General features: G+C 51.7%; 1 protein-coding gene across 2 annotated transcripts in view; it reads right to left on the reverse strand.

The window, feature by feature from the left end:
• ZDHHC8 (zinc finger DHHC-type palmitoyltransferase 8) overlaps positions 1 to 20,790 on the reverse strand; it is a 71,152-nt gene that overhangs the window by 13,715 nt on the left and 36,647 nt on the right. For both annotated transcript variants that reach the window (XM_056821393.1, XM_056821394.1), the window contains exons 2-9: positions 8,496 to 8,617; positions 7,317 to 7,474; positions 5,073 to 5,245; positions 4,338 to 4,440; positions 3,314 to 3,405; positions 1,591 to 1,723; positions 999 to 1,107; positions 90 to 199 (exon numbers count right to left, since the gene is read on the reverse strand). In XM_056821393.1, coding sequence (XP_056677371.1) covers positions 90 to 199; positions 999 to 1,107; positions 1,591 to 1,723; positions 3,314 to 3,405; positions 4,338 to 4,440; positions 5,073 to 5,245; positions 7,317 to 7,474; positions 8,496 to 8,617 — 1,000 coding nt within the window. The remainder of the gene's footprint in view (positions 1 to 89; positions 200 to 998; positions 1,108 to 1,590; positions 1,724 to 3,313; positions 3,406 to 4,337; positions 4,441 to 5,072; positions 5,246 to 7,316; positions 7,475 to 8,495; positions 8,618 to 20,790) is intronic.

Raw genomic sequence — 20,790 nt, forward strand, 5'->3', positions numbered from 1 at the left:
AGGGAAGTTCTCAGAGACGGCCCCTCCCCACCCCAACAGCCCCATTTTTTCAAGGAGGGAAGCCCGGAGAAGTCCAAGCAATTCCTCACCTGGTCCGCCGTGGCGTGGTAGTGAATCTTGGAACTATTGGTGAAGCCAGGCCGATACTTGTACATGGCAGGAGTTGGGGGGCTGGTCAGCTTAGGGGACAGGCCACCCTCTGGGGAGAAAGACAGACAGACTCATCCACCAAGGTCAGGAGTCCTCGTGGGCCTCAAGGACTTGAGGCCCCAAAAGAATACCGACATGATGAGGCTGAGAAGCTGGGAACCAGGAAATCAGCCTGCCAGGAGGCTGGCACCATGAGTGGGGGTGCTTCAGGACTGGGCACAGTCTGGCCTCCCAGCTTCTCAAATACTGACCTCATTACTCCATAGGTTCTCTCTGTCCTCCCTCCTCCTTAGTCTCCCTTTTTTCTCCTCTTTCTCTTCCCTTCTTCTCCATCTCTTTCTTCTCCATCCTTTCCTTTCTGCCTTTCCTTTTTTTCCATCCCTTCTTTCCTTCCTTCCTTCCTTCTTTTCCCTTTCTTCTTCCCTCCCTCCTTCCTTCCATCCCTTCATACCTTCCGCTCCCTCCCTCCTTTCTTCTTCCATTCCTCCTTTCCATCGTTCCTTTCTTCCTCCCACCTCCCTCTCTCCCTCCTTTCCTTCCTTCCCCTCTCCCTCCCTCCCTTCCTCTCTTCCTTCCTCCCTCCTTCCTCCCTTCCTTCCTTCCTTCCTCCCTTCCTCCTTTCCTCCCTTCCTTCCTTCCTTCCTTCCTCCCTTCCTTCCTTCCTTCCTTCCTCCCTTCCTTCCTTCCTTCCTTCCTTCCTTCCTTCCTTCCTTCCTTCCTTCCTTCCTTCCTTCCTTCCTTCCTTCCTTCCTTCCTCCCTCCTTCCTTCCTTTTTCCCTCCCTTCATACCTATCATGTCCCCCAAAGAGCTGACTTGGCCCTGGCAGAGCGCCCATAGCCTTACTCACCATCACTGCTCCCCTGCAGCTCAGTATACTTGCCGGGCTCTCCCTTGGGGGGCATGGGAGGCTGGAGGTCCAGGGACTTTTCATCCAGCCCTCCCAGACTGATCTTGGACTAAAGCAGAGAGTTGGTGGTCAGAGGCCCCAGCCAGACCCCCCCCCATCCCTTTGCCCTCCCACTGAAAGCCTATGGGGGTAGGGAGCTACGTGGAGAGGCCCCCCCTTCCCTGGGCCTTCAATCCCCACCCCAGCTTCACCGACATCCCTTGGGTTTTGGGTGTGAGTGCTGCCATTCTCCTCCACCTCCACTCCCATGGTGCACATGCCTCAATGACCCTTCAGCCCCAGCCTCTACTCCCCAGGACCCTCCTGGCCTCCTGGTCTCAAAAGAGGAATGAGTGTCCACCATCATCCCAGGGGATGCTCACAGCAGCCCTTTGGGGAAAGCAAGCTGGAGCTATCCTTATGTCTTTTACAAAGGAGAAAACTACGTTTCACAGAAGGGAAGAGCCTGCCCAGGGTCACAGCAGCCTGAACCCCAGGTTGGGTCCTTTCCCACAGCAGCTCCTGGGCTTCCCCGCTCAGGCCCCTGCCTCACCTTGCTGCGGCTCAAGCTGGCCTGGATTCCGTTGTCACTGACTTTTACCGAGACCTGCCTGTCGGAGAGATCAGGGCGCAGAAAGGGGGGCTTCACGCTCACTGCCAGCTTCAGCTTGGGCTCTGCCACATATCTGGGGGTGTCAGGGAGAAGACTCATTGCAATGGCCCCTCCACACCCCCTTCTACAGAGCTGTGCCCAGGGAGGCTGGTGACGGGTTCCTAGGATTTAGAGCTGAAAGGGGCCTCCTCGGGGACCTGGAATCCTAACATCAGAGCTGGATGGAGGGGACTCTTCAAGTCCAAGTCCATCCCTTTACAGTGGAGGGCACCGTGGCTCAAGGATTTGCTCAAAGTCAGCAGGTGGTAAACAGTAGGGCCGAGATTTGAACTCAGATCTCATGGCTGAATTCAGCATTCTTTCCATTGCAACATGACTACTTCCATGATTCTTCTCTACAAAATGATGGGATTGGTCTTAGATGGTCTTTGGGATCTTGTTTAGATCATCATCTTCCTTTCCTTCTCTCTCCCAGTACAGAAATCTTAGACCAAGATGGAGGAAATGACCTGTCTAAAGCCACAAAGGCAGACCTGGGATACGATATATATATTCGAATTCTACATTGAGTTTTTTCTTTGTTAAAAAAAAAAGGAGAAAACGGGAAGGAAGAAAAGAAAGATGAAGAGTGGAGGGAGGAAGAAATGGGGGGAAAGGAAAGGAGGAACAGGAGGGAGAAAGAGAAAGGGGGATGAGAGGGAAGAGTGGGAAGAGGAAAGGAGAAGAGAGGAATAAGAAAGAGGGGGAAAAGAGAGGAAAACCAGGGAAAAAGAGAGGAATGGGCAGCTGGAACCCTGGGTCAGCAAGATTCTCTGCTTGATCATCAGTGTTCTGCAAGGGGGTGCCTCATGGAGAGGAAGGAAGCCTTCCACATCTTCCAGGACGATGGAGATCTGCCTTTCCAGATGCTCCCTGCAGCCCAGCCTGAGAGGGAAGGGAAGTGTCCCCCAAGGCCAGGGCTGAGAGGAGAGTTAGGGGTAGGGAGTAGTTAGTTGGGGGTTAGGGGACAGGAATTCAGTCCCAGTGATAGTCATGCTCTCACTGGTCCACAGGCACAGAGGCTATCATTAGTCACTGCTGGCCAGTATGACAAGATCTCTCAGAGACCACTGAGTTTAACTACTCCATTTTACAGAAGAGTAAACTGAGGCAAAGAGAGAATAAGAAGGGATTTGCCTCAGGTCACACAGATAGTATGCATTACATTCAGGATTTGGATCTAGGATCCCCAGTTCTAGAGCCAATGCTCTTTCCCCATGATTCGTATTGGCAATCCTATGGTACGTGTGCCAGAGGGGGCTACTCTCTTCCTCCTCTCCTCTCCGCCATGCCTGAGGACATTTTTTCACATTACCCATCCCTCTGCCCAGCAACCCAATAGGAGTACTTCCTCTCTCCCTTATCTGGGGTAAGGGGGCAGTTCACATATGGCGTGAGGGTGCAGTTTGGGCATTCAGCCTCTAAAAGGTTCACCATCATTGACCTAGACCAATTAATAAATGAGCAGAACCAGGATTTGAAACTGGATCCTCAGATTCTAAACCCAATGTTCTTTAGAAGGCACAGAACTGCCAGCCTCCAACAGTGGGGATCCGAAGGGCACAGACTATCAGATTTCCTTTGCCTATAAGGTACTTCCTCCCCCCAACACATAGAACCTTACCTGGGTGCCAGCGGGCTACATAGTACATGCTCTACATTCCCATAGCAGCCTCGAGTGAATGGGTTAACGCCTCCACGGAATTTGCCCGTCACCTGTAAAAAGATTCACCATCCCACCCCCCAACCCATTAGCCCTGAGTCTGCTGCTTCATTTCTCTGAGACCCAGTTTGTTTCTTTATCTGTAAAATGGGAATAATTCTGGCACCTCCCTCCCAGGGCATTTGGGAGGATCAAATAAGATGTCTAAAAAGCTCTTGACAAACTTTGCACCAAGAAATACAAGCAAACACTGATCGCCATCAGAGGGAGGCCAGAGCTCAGAGGTGATCTGGTCTAACCCCCTCATTTTACAAAGGAATAAGTGCATACATGGCAAGGAAGTGGGGTGCCCATTAGAGTAACACATGAAATGATAAACAGGTAAGATTTGAACTCTAGAGCTGAGAATCTTTCTGATGAAGTGTGGCATGGGGGGAGACAGGGGGGAAGCACAGGCCCCTTTGGGGATTCCCAGAGACCAGGATGCAAAGTGTGCAAAATGGAAGGGAGCCAGTCCTCAAGGAAATCTGTGGCAAACTAGGATTATTTATACCAGTTTTACAGATGGGTAAGCCAAGACTTAGAGGGATGAGGCCCCACAGAATGACCATCCAACCAGACTTTTAGGCCAGATAACTCCCCACAAGTATAGCGTCCATCTATCTAATGCTTTGGTGCCATAGAAAGGTCTGCAAAGTGCTTTCCTAATAACAGCCACTTGAGGAAGTACATGCCAAGATTTTTATCCTCCTCTTATAGAATAAGCTAAGAGGTTGGGGTCGGGGAAGACCCGTCCATGATCCCATGGCTCATAAGAGACAGGACTTGAATACTGAGGTCTTACCTCCAAATCCAGGCTGGTTTCCACTGACCCAGGCAGACTGCTTTACAACCACCCCCTAACCTGACCTAGGTCCACACACCCCCTCCTGCTCTTGGGACCACCCCCTCCTCTTCCCTGGTTCCTGCAAGGCTGGGTCCCTACCTGCTCATTGGTGGTACGGCCCCGGGCCACCAGGACAATGTGGAAGCCAGTGAGGCCGATGACAGGAATGAAGAAGAGGCCAGCCACACACATGACGGCCATTCTGGGAGGTGTTAAGGCAAACATCACTGGGGAAGAGAACCCAGCAGGTGGGAAACCCTTGGGAAACCCCAAAAACGAGGACCAAGGACAGAGCCTTGGAAAAACTTGGGAGCCTAAGCCAACAGTAGCTCTCCTGGCTTTCCCTGGGTTGGGATCCAGCTTCTCCCAGGATACACTGGGGCAGGAAGAGGGAAGGAAGGTTACTGGACCCATTACCCAGAGAAGAATACTATGATTTGGCCATAGAAAGGAATGCAGTGGGGCCTGTGGGGAGGGGTTTTCATCTCCAGAGTTCTCAGAGGCCAATGGCTCACAGTCATCCTTGACCAACTCCCCCACCCTCTGGGGGAAGAAAAGGAGGCACGGGAGGAAAGAAGAAGGGAACCGAAGGAGGAATGGAAGGAGGAAGAGGGCAAAGAGTAGGGGAAGAAGGAGGCAAAGGAAATGAGAGGAAGAAGAAAGGAAAAGAGGATGTGAAGAAGGAAAGGAAGATGCAGGAAGAAGAAAGGGAAGGGAGAGAAGGAAAGAGGAGAGAGGGAAGGATGGCAAAGGGGAGGAAGAAGGATAGTGGAGGGGGCAAGGGACAGGCAAAGGAAGGGAGTTGGGGAGAAAGAAGTGAGGCAGGCAGGATACGTGATGGCTGTGTGGGCTGCCCCCAGCTGGTCAGGGTGGTGGAGGACAAAGACCATTCCAAAGGCAAACACGCCCACCATGTGGGCACTGAGCGACAGCAAAAAGAGGAAGAAATATCTGTAGTTGCGTCTCCCGATGCAATTGTTGACCCAGGGGCAGTGATGGTCAAAGTCCTGTGGGGGGTGGGGGGTGGAGAGAGACAGAGAGACAGATTTTATAGAGAGACAGTGAGAGACAGAGACAGAGAGAGACAGAGAAAGAGAGACAGAGAAGGAGGGAGGGGGAGAGAAATAGAGAATGGAAGAGAGAGACACAGAGAGAGAAAAAGGAAGAGAGAGAGAGAGGGAGGAGGAAAGAGAGAGATAGAAGGAGGGAGAGAGAGAGATAGAGGGAAGGAAGGAGGAGAGAGAGAGGGAGGGAGAGAGAGAGATAAAGGAAGAGGGAGGGGGAGAGAGAGACAGACAGACAGACAGACAGAGGGAGAGGGAGAGGGGAGAGGGGGAGAGAGAGAGAGAGAGAGAGAGAGAGAGAGAGAGAGAGAGAGAGAGAGAGAGAGAGAGAGAGAGAGAAAGGAAAGGGGGGGGGGGGGAGGGAAGAGAGAGAAAGAAGCCAGTCAGGTAGGGTTGATTATGGGGCTATGACTCCTCCACCAGCCCACCAGCTCTGATTAAAAGTTCATCTGGGGGAAGGAAGGGCTGGAGCTCAGAATCTGGAGTCACGAAGACCCGGGTTCAAATCTTACCTCTTCTGCTTACCAGCTGGGAACACTGCTGGCCCCACTCTTGGTTCTCAGCCAAGCCCTGCACTCATTCATATTGTCTAGAGATCCTCAGGAGAGCCAGCTGGCCTCTGTAGCCTTCTGGTCAACCCTTGGCACAGGACACCCTGCTGGCCCAGACTCCTCTGGCCCCGGGTTACTGAGTCGAGTCCCCTGCCATTCGAGGGCGCGGGGAGCTCAGGGCTTAAGTCAGTCTCTCCAGAGCTCTCCTGCCTAGGACCGCAGGCGGCTGCTCCTGGAAGGGCCTCACAAGACAGAGCAGAAGTTAGGGACGCCCCAAGCGCTGCCACCTCAGATCAAATCCTGGCCACTGCAATACGAGGCTCTAAGAGCCCAGCCCCCAGGGTCCCGAGCCACCCTGGCCAGACCACAAAGACAGACAGATGCTCAGGGTAGGGGCCGCCCTTGAAGAAAAGCCAGTGACACACCAGGGGCCACCAGCTTGGTCTTGGCACAGAGGAAAGGCTGAGGGAACCGAGGCTGCTGGGTTGAAGAGAAGGTTTAGGATCAGTTCCTGCCAGTCACGGGGGACAACTGTGGGCTTCCTTCAGGGACCTCCGTAAGGGTCGTTCACAAGGGAACGAGGCAGCTTGTAATATGGCAGCAGGGGTATCACTAGAGAGTTTCAAATGGAGGCTCCATTAGTCAGTCAATCAGGAAGCACTTATTAAGCACCTACTGTGTGCCAGGCAGTGTGTTAAGTCAAGGGGATTCAAAAAGAGGCAAAAACAAACTCTCTCTTTTTAAAACTCTTATTTTCTGTCTTAGAACTGGTTCAGCACTGTAAGGGCTGGGCAATGGGGGTCAAGTGACTTGCCCAGGGTCACACAGCTAGGAAGTGTCTGAGTCCACATCTGAACTCAGGACCTCCTGTCTCTGGGCCTGGCTCTCTATCCACTGAGCCGCCCAGCTGCTATCTGCCAAAGACATTTCTGTAGTAGACACTTAAACACATTTTTGTTGAATAAATGGTTGAATGAGAAGGAAAACAGGCCTTTGGGATAAGGAGTCCATTCCAATGCTCCAGGCAGCTGAACCCGAGGCCCTTCCTTTGGATGAGCCTAAATTTCCTTCTCCATAAAATGACATGACATGAGCTTAAGGTGAGAAACAAGAGACCCGGCGCTGGAAGGCGCCTCAGAGGTCATTGTGTCCAACTGCCTCATTTTTCAGAGGAGGAAACTGAGGCCTAGGTAAGGTGAAGGGCCCAAGAGGACAGAGTTGGATTTGAAACCAGGGCCTTTGACTCCAAATTCCGTTTTCTTAATACACAACACAAGGCTGGGGCTCCTTTCCATCCCTTCCACCAGCTGACCCCCAATTCCTGTTCTGGGACTCCCCCAAACCTGAACAGTCTCCAGAGCCCCGAGGCCACCCCAGACCCCCTATTTATTACTGGGACACCCACCCCCGGCTCCCTGGGCCCATGGCCATTCAGGCCTCCTCATCCTGGGCAGTGCAGTTACCTCGACACAGTTGTCGCAGACGCTGCAGTGAGAACAGCGTGGAGGCCTGTAGAAATGGCAGGTCCCACACCATTTCATCCGTACTTGAATCCCTTTGATCTCCACGTTCTTGTAGAGGGGCGCCCGGAAATCGTCTTCCTTGTCCTCGTCCTCGTCCGCTGCTCACACCCCGAAAGGCAAAGCCAAGGAGGAAAGGGATTGGAGGAGGCACCTCCAACTACCCAGAAGGCCTCAGGAGTGTGGGACGCCCAAGGGCCATGCCAATCTTGGCGATAACCCAGGAGCCCGAGCCAGCCCAAAGCCCAGTCAGTCACAGTCTTCCCTGTCAGAAGGGACTGGAGATCATGGAAGCCAGCCTCCTCATTGATTTGGCCAAGGACAAAAGTGACCACTGAAGAACAGAAAGGAACTGTCCAAGGTGACACAACTACTGGGAGAGTCACAATCAAACTCAGGTCTGGAATCTAAGATCATCTAGTCCCATCCCTTCATTTTACAGAGAAGGGAACTAAAGACCAGACGCTTGCCCAGGGTCACATGGGAAGTAAGGAACAGAGGCAGAATTCAAACTCAAGTCCTCTGACCTCAAAAATCTAAGTCTTTTTACCTTGCGATGCCATCTATCCCAGGTGGAAGGCAAAGGCCAGAGGGTAGGCGGCATGGGAGAAAGTGTAGGGTACTCCTGGGGACAGCCAGCCTGGGTATAATGCCATGAAGAGCATGGGGCAGCCTGAAGGCCTTGGATATGAAGACACCCTGGGGATGCCCCAGATATACTTCTCAGCCTTCCTTCCTTTCTCTGTGCTTGGGTTTGATCTCAGGCTCTGCTTTACTCTAATCCTTGAAGTCTCCTTATACAAGAAATAAAGAATACTTTTCCTCGGGCAAGAAGATTAACAGGAATCATAGGACCTGATAGGTTCAAACCCTACCTCTGAAGGTGCCACCCACTGGACCTGCCACTGGTTTTGCCTCCTTGTGCTCAGTCTACCCATGAGTTCTCCCACCAATTTTGTTCTTCACCATTAGGTGGTGATCCGTTCCCCTCCCTTTACCCCATGGGCCCAGAGTAAAGGAACCAGTGGCCACCTTGGATGCCAGCCTACAAGAACACCCTGGATGACAGGCCACAGCCCCTGACGCCCATCCCACCTCCCTTCACCCCTATCCCCCCATTACCTCGAGGGAAGACACCGGGGTCCATGAAAGTGGCCATGCTAAAGTTGGCCAACACAAAGAGGAAAACGATCCCATTGTAGATGGGCACAGCTGGGGAGATGGCTCTGGTCAGCCAGGGGCACCTGTAGAGACAGAGCAGAAATGCAGACATCAATGGTGCTTCGAAAGCCAGAGAGTCCTAGGGATCACACCTTGAGGGAAGAAGAGGAAAAGGAAACTCTCCTGCAAGGGATCGCCTTAGACAGTGATGGTGAACCTTTTAGAGACCGAGTGCCCAAACTGTAACCATCACACCATTTGTGAGCCCCTGGCCTTACCCCAGACAGGGGAGGAAGTGCTCCCATTGGGCAGCTGGGCAGAAGGGCAGATGATGGGAGAAACAGCCTCAGACACATATGGAGATAGGGAGGGAAGCAGCTTCCTCTGGCACATGTGCCATAGGTTCACCAACATGGACCTCAGAGGCAGCAGGGGCAGGTGGTGGTGACCTAATGCTGGTATACAGAATGAAAGAACTGAGACGTAAGGATTGTCTGTTCCAAAGCACTCATTTCACCAAGAGAGGAGACCACTTCCTCAAAGGCTCAAAGTTAGTGCGGGTCAGACTGGCCTGGAATAATTTCTTACTACTTGACTTTGTGCTTGCCTGTGCCCCTCAAGGCAAGGGTCCAGGTATCTTTCTTGTCTTGGGCCAAGCAGCCAAAAGGCCCTAGCCAGAGGCGGACGGGCCTCAGATCATATCTAGCCTTGGGTGTATCTGAGCAGCGATCCCTGCTTCTGCCCTGGGACTCTTGGGATCTCCCTATATTCAGTTAGCCTGAGACTCAATGATGGCCATTTCCCCATGCCATTCCTCCTGCCACCTTCTCAGATCACCACTCTCTCACAGCTTCTTCGGGTGCACAGGCATGTATACACGGACTGCCATGTGGCTTTCCTCCTCATCCTTGTGACTTCCCACACCGAAACACCTTCCCTAGTCGTATATCAGACTAGAATCCCTCGAGGTGTTAGCATTTACATCCCTAGCATTTAACATGGTGGGAGGTAATAATAATAACAACAACAACAACAGCTAACATTGATAGAGAGCTTTGTGCCACGCACTGTGCCAAGCACTTTCCAATTATTATCTCACCTGAGCCTCACAACAACCCTGGGAGGCTCTTATTGCCCCCACTTTACAGATGAAGAAATTGAGACAGGCAGAGGTAAAGTGACTTGTCTAAAGTCATACAGTTTCTCCCTCTATTTAAATAAATTACCCATGATCCCTTAGGGAGTGTCATGATTTGAATGGAGGTCCTCAGATCCAAGTGAAAGGCTCTCTTCACTGGTTTCAGAGTTACGATGACTTTGGGTTTAAATCCCCCATCAGACACTTGGGCAAATCTCTATCTCTCTGAGCCTCAGTTTTTTGATCTGTAAAATGGACATCTATGTGACCCTGAAGAAGGCACTCAGCCTTTCTGGAAAAAGGAGGGGTTGGCTTTGCAGACCTCAAGGAGTCTGGGAGGCCTTTGGTGCAGAGCCCGAGATGAGAAACTCGAAGGAGAATCCTTTGCCCCTTGATTCGAGGAACACAGGAAACTATAACGTCATTCAGCTAAGAGTGGGCTGGTCAGAAAGGCAGCATTGCCTTCTGGGACATGGTAACAGGGTCAGCCTGCCCCAGGAGAGAACAATGAAAGTCTGAGTGCTGGCTTCCATTCCGCCAGACACACAGATCAACCATCCAGGAGACAGAGAGATGGGAGGGGGATCCCCAAACTCTGGGTTGGTTCAGGTGCTTCTCAGAGCTCCCGAGACCCATTGCTGCCACCTCACACCTCCCCCTCTCCTCCACCAGCCAGCCAAGGCCATCACATGCCCCATTACAAAGAACTGATGGGGACAGGCTGTCCACAGAGTGGGCGGGATGAAAACAGACTGAGAGTACCCGCCCTGGGGCCAAGCAGAAAGGAGCCAATTCTTCTGTCTCCCCTCACAAGGATGAGAGAGCTGGAGCTCAAAGACCTTCAGAGGCCATCTAGCCCAATCCCTTCATTTTACAAAGAGGGAAACTGAGGCCCAGAAAGGTTAAGTACATGACCATACCGGGAGTAAACAGCATAGCCAGAATTCAAACCAAGGTCCTCCCCAAATCAAGGGCTCCCTTCATACACCCCTAGGAGCTCAGCTGGATTCTGTTACCTTATCTTTCCCCAGATCAATCTTGCCCACCAAGAGCACAACCCTTCCCTGCCCTCCACCTCCGATGTCCAAGTCGCAGATTGGAGGGGGTCTTCTCTCAAGTCTTTGTGTTCCCGGATCTTGGTACAACGGTCCCTGGGTCATGGGACCCTCCTGCTGCCTTTACCACCATCCCTGACCTGCCTATCACATCGCTGTCTGGTTCCTCATTCCCTCCATCTCCATCACTGTCCTTCCATCATGACCGTCACCAACGCCTTCATAGACAGCCTCTATCTACTGCCATCCACCAGCCCTGTGCCAGGGGCTGTGCTAGGTGCCAGAGAGCCTCAAGAGGGGAAATGACATGTACATATAGAAATACACAGCAAGCAAATTCCTATTTCTGTTTCTGGAGTGCGAAAAGGGGTGGCACTAACAGAGGAAAGGACCAGGGAATACCTCGGGTAGAAGGTGATGCTAGAGCTGAGCAATGAAGGAAACTAGGGATTCTCAGAGGCAGAGATGGGAGGAGGCTGGCCTTCCACATTTGGGGCACGGCCCATGCAAAGACTTGGAGATAAGAGAGGGACGGTTATGTGGAAGAGGGTAAGAAAGGCAGTTTGCTTAGACCATAGAGTAGGTGAAGAGGAATCAGGTACAATAAGGATGGAAAGGTAGGTGGGACCCAGTTGGCAAAGCGCTTTCAAATCCAGAGAGGTGTCTACATTTGATGCCATTGGTAACTGGGAGTCACTAAAGTTTATTGAGCTGGAGAGTGAAGCTCAGCCCTGTGTTCTAGAAAAGTGGCATCACTCCCACTGGCTGCCTCTGTCAACATCTACCCTTGCTCATCCATTTACTCTTCTCCATCCATCAACCATCATCCATCCACCATCTACTCTGCTGCATCAGAAAAGTCCCATGGAATGGCAGAAAGAATGCTAAACTTGAAGCCAAAGGACTTGAGTGTGAAACCACTTAGTACATGAGTGATCTTGAGTACGGCACCTTTCTTTGATGAGCCTCAGTTTCCTCACCTGTAAATTGGAGGGGATTGGCTGAGATGGTCTCTGAGATCTACTGGAGCTCAACATCGACGTTCTAGCTTCCCCACTCATCGGGTCCAGCCTTGTGGTTTTCCACTCTCCTGGCTTTGCTGAAAACCTCCCGTAACCTCTAATAATACCGCCGCCAGCTCTACGTTATTTAGCACCTCACACTTCGCAAAATGCTTTTCAAACATTTCTCACTGAACGCTCACAACAACACTGCCAAGCAGATGCTATTATTCCCATTTACAGACAGGGATACTAAAGTTTGAGCAGCTATGACTCGCCCAGGGTCACACAGCTCCTGAGTGGCCCATGCCACTCCAGAGGGCTTTTGAGCTCTTTGCTGTGTCTGCCCCATGTGATGACTGATCAGAAGACAGTAGCCAAGGAGGCCAGGGAGTGTGTACAAGAAAGATGAGTCATCCTTTGAGCTGGTGGCCAAGAAAGAGGCAGGAGGGAGAGGAGAGAGTAAAGGGAAAGCCTTTCCCCACCAGAAAGCACAGGGCACAGCCTAGCTAGCAAAGCTTTGAAAGCTGGTATCGGCTACCAAAGGATCAGCCAGACAAGATAAGAAGCCTGGGGGGAGTGCGATTGGAACTCAGAACTAGGTAGGGTTTAGATGATGGGAAGAAGATGTTTCACTCTGGGACAGGGAGTACACACAGGATCCAAAAAACAACGACATAGGAGCAAAGACTGAGAGCTAGAAGGGGCCAGGGAGATCACTGAGCTCACCCACCCTCGTTTTACAGGCGAGGAAACTGAGTCCCAGAAGTAAAGTGACCAGGGTTGCACAACTAGAATAGGTTTAAAGCAAAATTTGAACTCAGGTCTGCCTGACTCAAGGGCCACACTCACTACACCAAGCTGTCTCTGTCAGTGACAGTAGACTGGGAATTCACCATGTGTCAGTATCATTACAGAGCATCCAAACTATGGAGGGGGCGGGACCTTGGGGTGCATTAAGAGAGAAGCACAGCTTCCTGGCCACCTCGGACCATACCAGTTATGAGTGCCACCATGATAGAGTATTGATAAGCCAGAGAGGGTACAGGAGTACAAACAGGCCAGGGGAGGGCTCTGAGGCCACAGCCCTGGGGATGTTTAGTCTGGAGAAGAGAAGACTTGGAGGGATGCGAGAGCTGTAATTATCTACTTGGCAGAGTTGTCCTTGGGAGATGGATTCCCCTTGCTATAATGGACAGGAAAGGGCAGGACCAGCAGCTGGAGGGTAGAGGGAAGAGTGAGGGATGTAGATTCAAGCCCAAGAAAAAACTTCCAAACAATCATGTTGAGCAGGGGAGTGAGACCCAGCTTTGTGCTTAGGGAAGTGACATCACCCCCGCTGGCGACCTTTTTCATATCTACCCTTCCTCATCCACCACCCACCATCTACCCTTTCTCATCCATCTACTCTTCCCCAACCACCATCTATCCTTCCCCACTTACTATCTACCCTTCCTCATTCATCAATTCTTCCCCCTTCCCTATCTACCCTTCCCCACCCACCATCTACCCTTCCCCAACCACCATCCATCCTTCCCCCTTCACCATTTACCCTTCCTCACCCACCATCTACCCTTTCTCATCCATCTACTCTTCCCCAACCACCATCTATCCTTCCCCACTTACTATCTACCCTTCCTCATTCATCTATTCTTCCCCCTTCCCTATCTACCCTTCCCCACCCACCATCTACCCTTCCCCAACCACCATCCATCCTTCCTCCTTCCCCATCTATCCTTTCTCATCCATCTACCCTTCCCCATCCACCATCTCACAATGGGAAATGATCCAAAGGGCAATGGGCTGCCTTGAAAGGTGGAGGTGGGTTGGGGCTCCCCTTCCCTAGAGTGGCTGGCTACCCACTTATTGGGCACTGGCAGAAAGGACTCCTGGTCGAGAATGGGTTGGCTGGAAAGCTCTAGAATTCTCTTCCTCCTCTGAGATTCTGTAGACAAGTGAGTCGTAATCTGAGCATCACTGGCTAGGAATCATTTTGTACCCAGCCTCTGCCATCGTTGGGGCATATAACTACAAATAGCAAAAGGAAAAGGTGGGTCTCACAGAGGACTGGAGGTGGCAGGATCCTGGAGGTGGCAGCCACCCACCACAGTAGAGGATTGATACAAGACTGGTGGTCACTGGGTTGGGGTGGGGAGGAGCATGCCCTCCCCTCCTATGATGTCCTATTGGCCCTTGGCTATTTACTCTAGACTTAGGAACTAAGAAACCATATTCTTAGCCCAGAGACTCAGAGAATATCCCAGCTGCACAATCATCAAATCCAATCCCCTCTCTTTACAGAGGGGGAAACTGAGGCCCAGGGAAGTAAAGGGCACACAGCAAGTCAAAAGCAAGTCTTCTGACTCTCTCACTACCTTATTCTACATCAAGCAGGACCCCAGAACTAGTGGACCCTGCTTCCATTTGTCCCCTCCCACTCTGGTTTCAGATTCACCTGTTTCCATCATTTCTTAAGTGCTCATTCTGTTCTTTGTCCCATCCCAAACTCAATCATCCCATTCTACAAGGCCAAGTTCCGTCCCAGCCAATCAGGAGGCTTCATGCTCATCACCATCAGCCCCGGGGGCTGATGCACTCATCTCTTCCCATAACCCTTAACCAAATCAAGAAATCCTCTTCAGCCCAAAGTGGTAGAGAAGAAGCCAGGAGGGCTTCCTCCTCAAGGTGGTGGCAAAGAACTAATGAAAGTTATGAGGATGATGACATACCAGTGAAATGTAGACTAGAGCAAAGAAACAAGCTGGGGGAGGGGGGGGGGGCGCCACGGCATCTGGATGAATTCCAAGGAGGAGCTGGTATATCTCAAGCCGACTCCATCCCCAATTCAAGGTGAATCTTTCTCTTCTTAGAAGTGGGGCAACTAGGGGACCGGAAAGTCAGAGAGACTCACCTCTCAACTTCCTAGCTATGTGACCTTGGGCAAGTCACTTCCTAGTGTTTGACTCAACTTCCTCATCTGTCAAATGAGCTGGAAAAGAAAATGGCCAACCTCTCCAGGGTCTTTGCCAAGAAAATCTCATAAGGGGTCCCAAAGGGTCAGACAGCAACAATCAGATGTAGCCCACAGTGTTGGATAGAGGGCCAGTCTGGAAAGTAGAAAGACCTGAGTTCAAGTCCTACCTACCACAATGCCTGACTTTGGGCAAATGACTTAATGCTTCAGTGCCTGGGGCAGTTCTCTCTCAGTTTGCCATCCTGTAGTTCTACATTGAGATAACCGTCCCCCACACCCAGAAAGCTTTCCCTCTTTCCTCGCTGACTACTGACCTCTCTGACCAGGAAGCCTTCCCCAGCTGCTCAGAATTCCAGGGCCCTCCCTGGGTTATTCCGGATTTAACTTGTCTCTACCTTGCTTGGCATATACTGTTTGTCTGCATGTGGCCTCCCCCATTAGATTGGAAGCTCATCCAGGGCAGGGTCTAGTTTTGGTCCTTGTTTGCATCTGCTGGCTGGCCCACAGTGGGTCAGAGAAGCAGGGGAAGATGCCTATCAGCTGATGCAGGGGAAACCTGCATCACATCAGAGAAACCATCAACCCAAAGGCTACCACAATGGAAATGGAAAGAACAAAGCCCCAAACTGAACACTGGGGAATGATAAGAAATAAACCTGGATTCAGTCAAGAAGGAAAGGAACGTGCATTTCTTTATTAATTTAACTACATTAATTCCTCTTTTCTCTGAATTTATTAAGTTCCTACTGTGTGCTAAACACAAATACTATCTCATTTGATCCTCCCCACAACAGCAGTTGGTAGTGTTGTTATCATAGTTTATAGTTGAGAAACTGAGGCAGGCAGAGATTAGGTGACTTATCCAAGGTCACACAGATAAAATGAGAAATGCTGCTTCCTTGACTTCAGGCTACCTCTATCTCTAATCTCTAAACAAGAGATAAGAAAATAGAAGAGAGAGGGGAAGCCTTTGGAGGTGGAATAATGCATGCAGGGGGTGGATTAAGTAAAGTCCATATTAAAACAAAAGGTTAAATTTTGAAATCCTCCCAGAATCCAGCCTGGATTACAAATCTAGGATCCCCAATTTGGCCACATTTTAGAAGCCATGCATGGCATCTGTAAACCTCAAAATTTCTTAGACTTATAAATGTTGGAAATTTCACCATTGGGAAATTTCATACTTGAAAAATTTCCTATTGATAGTGGGTCTTGGCTATTGGAATATGAACCCCATTGGCATGAGAGTTTCCTCCTCCTCCCTTCTTAAGATTACTTTAGGACAGAAACCTTTTGCTGAACAATGGAAAGGACTTTGACCTATGCTTAAGCATAGAACAGGAATTTCTTTGAGTCATGATTGATTTTAGAATTGATACAATGGAGATACTTGGAATCAATCTCCACCCTACTCAGTCCTAACAGGATTGAGGAAGGGCTGCAGCATAGATCGAAATTTAATTATTCCAATCTCTACCCTACTCAGGTTAACAGGATTTAGGAAGGGCTGTAGCAAAGGATCAAAGATTTAATTATTTGAAAATATGACCTTCAACAGACATGTGCAAAGCCAGAGACCTCTGGGCGGTCCTGGGTTAAGCTAGAGCCTCCATTGGCACAGGGAAATTGATGGACAGTGATTGGTAGATGTGAGAACTGAGGGGAGGGAACTTGGATGGTTTCCTTAAAGATAGAAGGGTCTGGAGACTCAGGGTGGTGGTTGAGGAGTTTGTCTGAGTGGTTGGAGTGTGCTCTGAGAAGCTTGCTCTGAAGGAAGCTGAAGGTGGGGGCCTCTGAGACTGTTTCTCCATTTTGGTCACATGAGTAATAGGGACTGATCTCTTTTCTTTGCCCCAGCTATCTAAGGCCTTTTGGCCCAGCCTAAACAGAGGGGGTATTTAAGCCCTATTCCCTTCTCTCCCTTTTCTCTCTCTCTATCTCTAATTCCTTTCTTCCTCCTGTTTGTAATTAAACTCCATAAAAGATTGACTGCTGACTTGAGTTTTCATTTAGGAATTACATAGCTGAATTCCTTGGCGACCTTAAATTAATATATATCAGTCTTTTAAAGTGATTTCCTTGTCACATCGTGGTCGCCACACATCTAATCCCTTTATCTTACAGGAGAGGAAACTGAGTCCTTGGGGCACTCAGCTCTTCTGGACTCCAAGCCCAGCGCCCTCCAGGCTCTGCCACAGTCTCTGGCCAATGGGCTTTTGTTGTGCCCTTTCCAAGCCGGCTGGCATTCCTCTCTAGCCTGGCACTGCGGTTCCTCTTTCTCTGGGCTGAGCCACGCAGAGCTCCCCAAGGCTGCTCCCCTGGCCTCCCCTTTGCTCTGTCCTTTTTCCCATCTCCTCTCCAGGCTGGCTCCCAGGGCTAAAGGGCAGAGTGGGCGGCAGCTCGAGCCTCTCCTCCATGCTCTTTGTGGCTCCCACAAAGGCCCCCGTGTCCCCAAGCCAGGAGCACGTAACCTTTACCAAATGTCAGGCCCTGGAGCTGGGCCCCAAGATGAAGGGGGAGGCCTGGGGAGCCCGGCCAAGTATGGATGGAAATGGCCATAAAATAGTAAAGCTTTGTAAACTAGGAGAAATCAAAATCACAGGGCGGCGGTGCAGCGAAGTGGCTCAGCCTGGAGTCAGAAGGACCTGGGTTCAAATGTGACCCCGGGCAAGTTACAACCCCAATTGCCTAACCCTTTCCCTTCAGCCTTAGAGTTTTATCTAGGAAAGAAGGTAGGAGATTTTGTAAAACAGGAAGCAGTAGGAAACGGGCTGGGCTTGGAGTCAAAGGACTTGAGTTCAAATCCTAGTCCTACCTCTTCTTCCAGGCTCTTCCTGACCAGTATTATGGTCAAGCTCACCCAAAGCCATAGTAGGAGCTTCCTCTAGAAGGTGGGATTTTAGCTGGGCACAACTGGCCCCAAATGAGAGGGATGCCCACTGGCTGGGGGCTCCACCAGCATGGAAAGTCTTCAAGCAAAGGCTGGATGATGATCACCTCTTGGGGATGTCATAGTGGGATGTCAGGGGAGGAGGAGCGAGTTGAACTAAGTGGCCACTGAGGCTCTTTCTGATTCTGGGGTTGTGGGAAGGTCAGGCCAGCCTGGCTGGACTTGGCAGGCCCTAGGGAGATATCACAGGTTGTGGAGAGGAGGAGGGACCAGACCAGATTCTGTGTAGATGGAAGATGAATCTGGCAGTGAGCAGAGTAAGGGCAGGAAGGCACTGGAAGCTGGGAGAAGGTGGGGAGAGCCTTGCTGCACCCCAGAAAGCTCCCCCATCAACCCTTGTCTCCACGTAGCAAACTTGACCAAGGCTGGCTGACTCTCCCCAGGTCCAGAGACAGCCTCATCCTTTGCAGTCCATCTTTGCTGCTCACAGAAAGACCCACCTCTGGCGGCCCAGCCGGACTTTCCAGAGGGCCAGCCTGGCCCAGCGCTAGGCAGCCTCCCTTGAAATCGGGACGCCCTGGGGTCAAATCCCCCCTCTGACACTGGCTAGGTGAGCCCCAGCACGTCACGAGCCTCTGTGTGCCTCAGTTTCCTCCCTTGTAAAATGGGAGATGATACTCTACCCCGGCAGGTTGCTGTGCAGCTCAAATCAGGCATAAGTTGTAAAACACTTTGCACACCTTAAATTTGGTTTTATGAGGTTTTGGTCTGGACCAGTAATTGTTGCTCGGGGAGAATTCCCAGCGTGGACTCCTTTCCCTTCCCCTTCCTCCCCCTCAAGACCACCATCCTGTGCCGGCTTTGGGGCATGGGGCAGGGAAGGTAAAGGCACCCACCCTGGGAATCTCCTTCCACCAACACAGGGCAGCATCCCTTTGGAGCCTTCGAGTCTTCGCTGCCAGGGGCATCGGGAAGCTGTGACCACTGAACTCTGGGCCAAGATGTTTCAGAGGTATGATTGGAACTCGGGTCTTCCTGCCTGCCCCTCGCCATCCATTTCTCTAATACGTTTCATCAGATCTCCACAGGAGTGGAAGAATTATAACTCCCAGTTAAAGGAGACCTAGAGAGGGCAGAAGGTCCATCACACAAGATCTGAACCCAGGTGTCCTGGCTCGAGGTCTAGGGCTCTTCCCGTCCTACCTCGGCTGCCTGAAGAAGGGCTTGGAAATTGCCCCAGGACAGAAGAAGGGCGTATTTCGGGGGACGAGATCTGAGTTTGAATCCCAGTTCTGTCCCGAGTGTCTTTGAGGCCTTAGACAAGTTTCATAAGGGATGAAGGCTTCTGTCTCCCCCACGAACAAAGGGAGAAGCGGAGGTTCGAGGGGCCCCGGGCCCTTCCACATCTACGGTGGCCATCCCATCATTCTCATCTCCCACTCTTTAGGCAGTGACGGGCACACAGTGGGTGCTTAATGATTATCAGGCGACCAATTCATACCTGAGGAGCCTGAGGCCCAGGGGCTCAGGGCCCCCCAGGGGTTTGGGGCAGAGCCGAGATCCGAACCCAAGTCTTCTGCCTCTCCGAGGCTCCTCCTGCCCACCCAAGATGGAAAAGTTGGTACGAAGGAGAAAACGAGCCGAGGAGAATCCAGGAGCAGCCAGGCTGGCCGAGCCAGGGAACAGCGATATTAATAGTAAGATTCCATCATTTGGGGGCCTGGGCTATTTTTAGACGGAAGTGAGAGGCTATTTTAAGGGTGCCAACGCGGGCACCGCTGGCTGGCTGGTTCATGCCTCTCACAACCAGCTCTGAGGCTCCCCTTCTTGCTCCTGGCCCAGGAGCATCCCGAGGGAGGGCTGCAGGGAGGGGGCGGCCTGGCTTTGAGGAGCTAACAATAGCCTTGGACAGTACCTGGAGAGCTCAGCCCCCGCAGAGCTGAGCCACCCACGAAGGACAGGAGCCAGCAGGAGCCCCACCAAGCCTGGACCGGCCGCTATCCAGGGTCCAGATTTAGTCCAAGGCAGACCATTCATCCCTCCAGGCGGGGAGGAGTCTCTGATTCCTAGAATCCCCAACTGCCCAGGAGAGGCCTCAGAAGAGGAAATGCCCGGGCAGGGAGGGGCCTAGAAAAACAGTGCATAGATTTCTGGTTCTGGAACCAGTCTGTGTTCCAATCCCACCTTTGACATTTACTACCTCCGTGCCCTTAGGGAAGTCACCCTACTTTCCTGGGACTCAGTTTCCCCAGCTGAGTCTCTTCTGGTGCTAGATTTAGGATCCTATTTTTTTTTTAAGCCTGGGTTCGATTCCTGGTACCACCACTAAGCCACTGGGTGACCTTGGGGGATCCCTTCCCCTTTCAGGAGTCTTGACGTCTTTCTCCATAAAGTGGGACCCCTGGAGCAGAAGATGTCCAGAGTCCCCTCTCCCTTACAAGCCCCTATGCAGGCATCGCTCCCAGGCTTGTTGGAGGGAACATTCTGGAAACAGCCAAAGACAGCAGAGACTACCTCCGCCCTGCAGTGAACCCCAGTCACCAATCCTAGACCTAAAACCTTGGGCTTCTAGATGTACCAGGCACATGCACAATGGGGGCCCCCCCCCAGCAGCCATGGGACAGCCTGGGGGAGACTCCAAGGAGGCTATGGTAGATGTGAGAGAGGGGAGTGAATGGGGGGGGGGAAGGAGAGAGGGAGGGAGGGAGAGAGAGAGAGAGATAGAGGGAGAGAGAGAGAGAGAGAGAGAGAGAGAGAGAGAGAGAGAGAGAGAGAGAGAGAGGAGAGAGAGAGAGAGGAGAGGAGAGAGAGGGAGGGAGGGAGGGAGGGAGGGAGGGAGGAGGGAGTGGAGAGAGGAAGAGAGAGGAGAGAGAGAGAGAGAGAGAGAGAGAGGAGAGGGGAGGGAGAGAGAGGGAGAGAGGGAGGGGAGAGAGGGAGGAGAGAGAGAGGAGAGAGAGAGAGAGAGGAGGGAGAGAGAGGGAGGGAGGGAGGAGAGAGAGAGAGAGGGAGAGAGAGGAGAGGGAGAGAGAGAGGGAGAGGAGAGAGAGAGAGAGGAGAGAGAGAGGGAGAGAGGGAGGGAGAGAGAGAGAGAGAGGGAGGGAGGGAGAGAGAGAGGAGGAGGGAGAGAGAGAGGGAGAGAGGGAGAGGGAGAGGAGAGAAGAGAGGAGAGGAGGAGAAGAGAGGAGGGAGAGAGAGAGA

The sequence above is a fragment of the Monodelphis domestica genome, chromosome 3 (genome assembly GCF_027887165.1).
Source record: "Monodelphis domestica isolate mMonDom1 chromosome 3, mMonDom1.pri, whole genome shotgun sequence".
NCBI lineage: Eukaryota > Metazoa > Chordata > Mammalia > Didelphimorphia > Didelphidae > Monodelphis > Monodelphis domestica.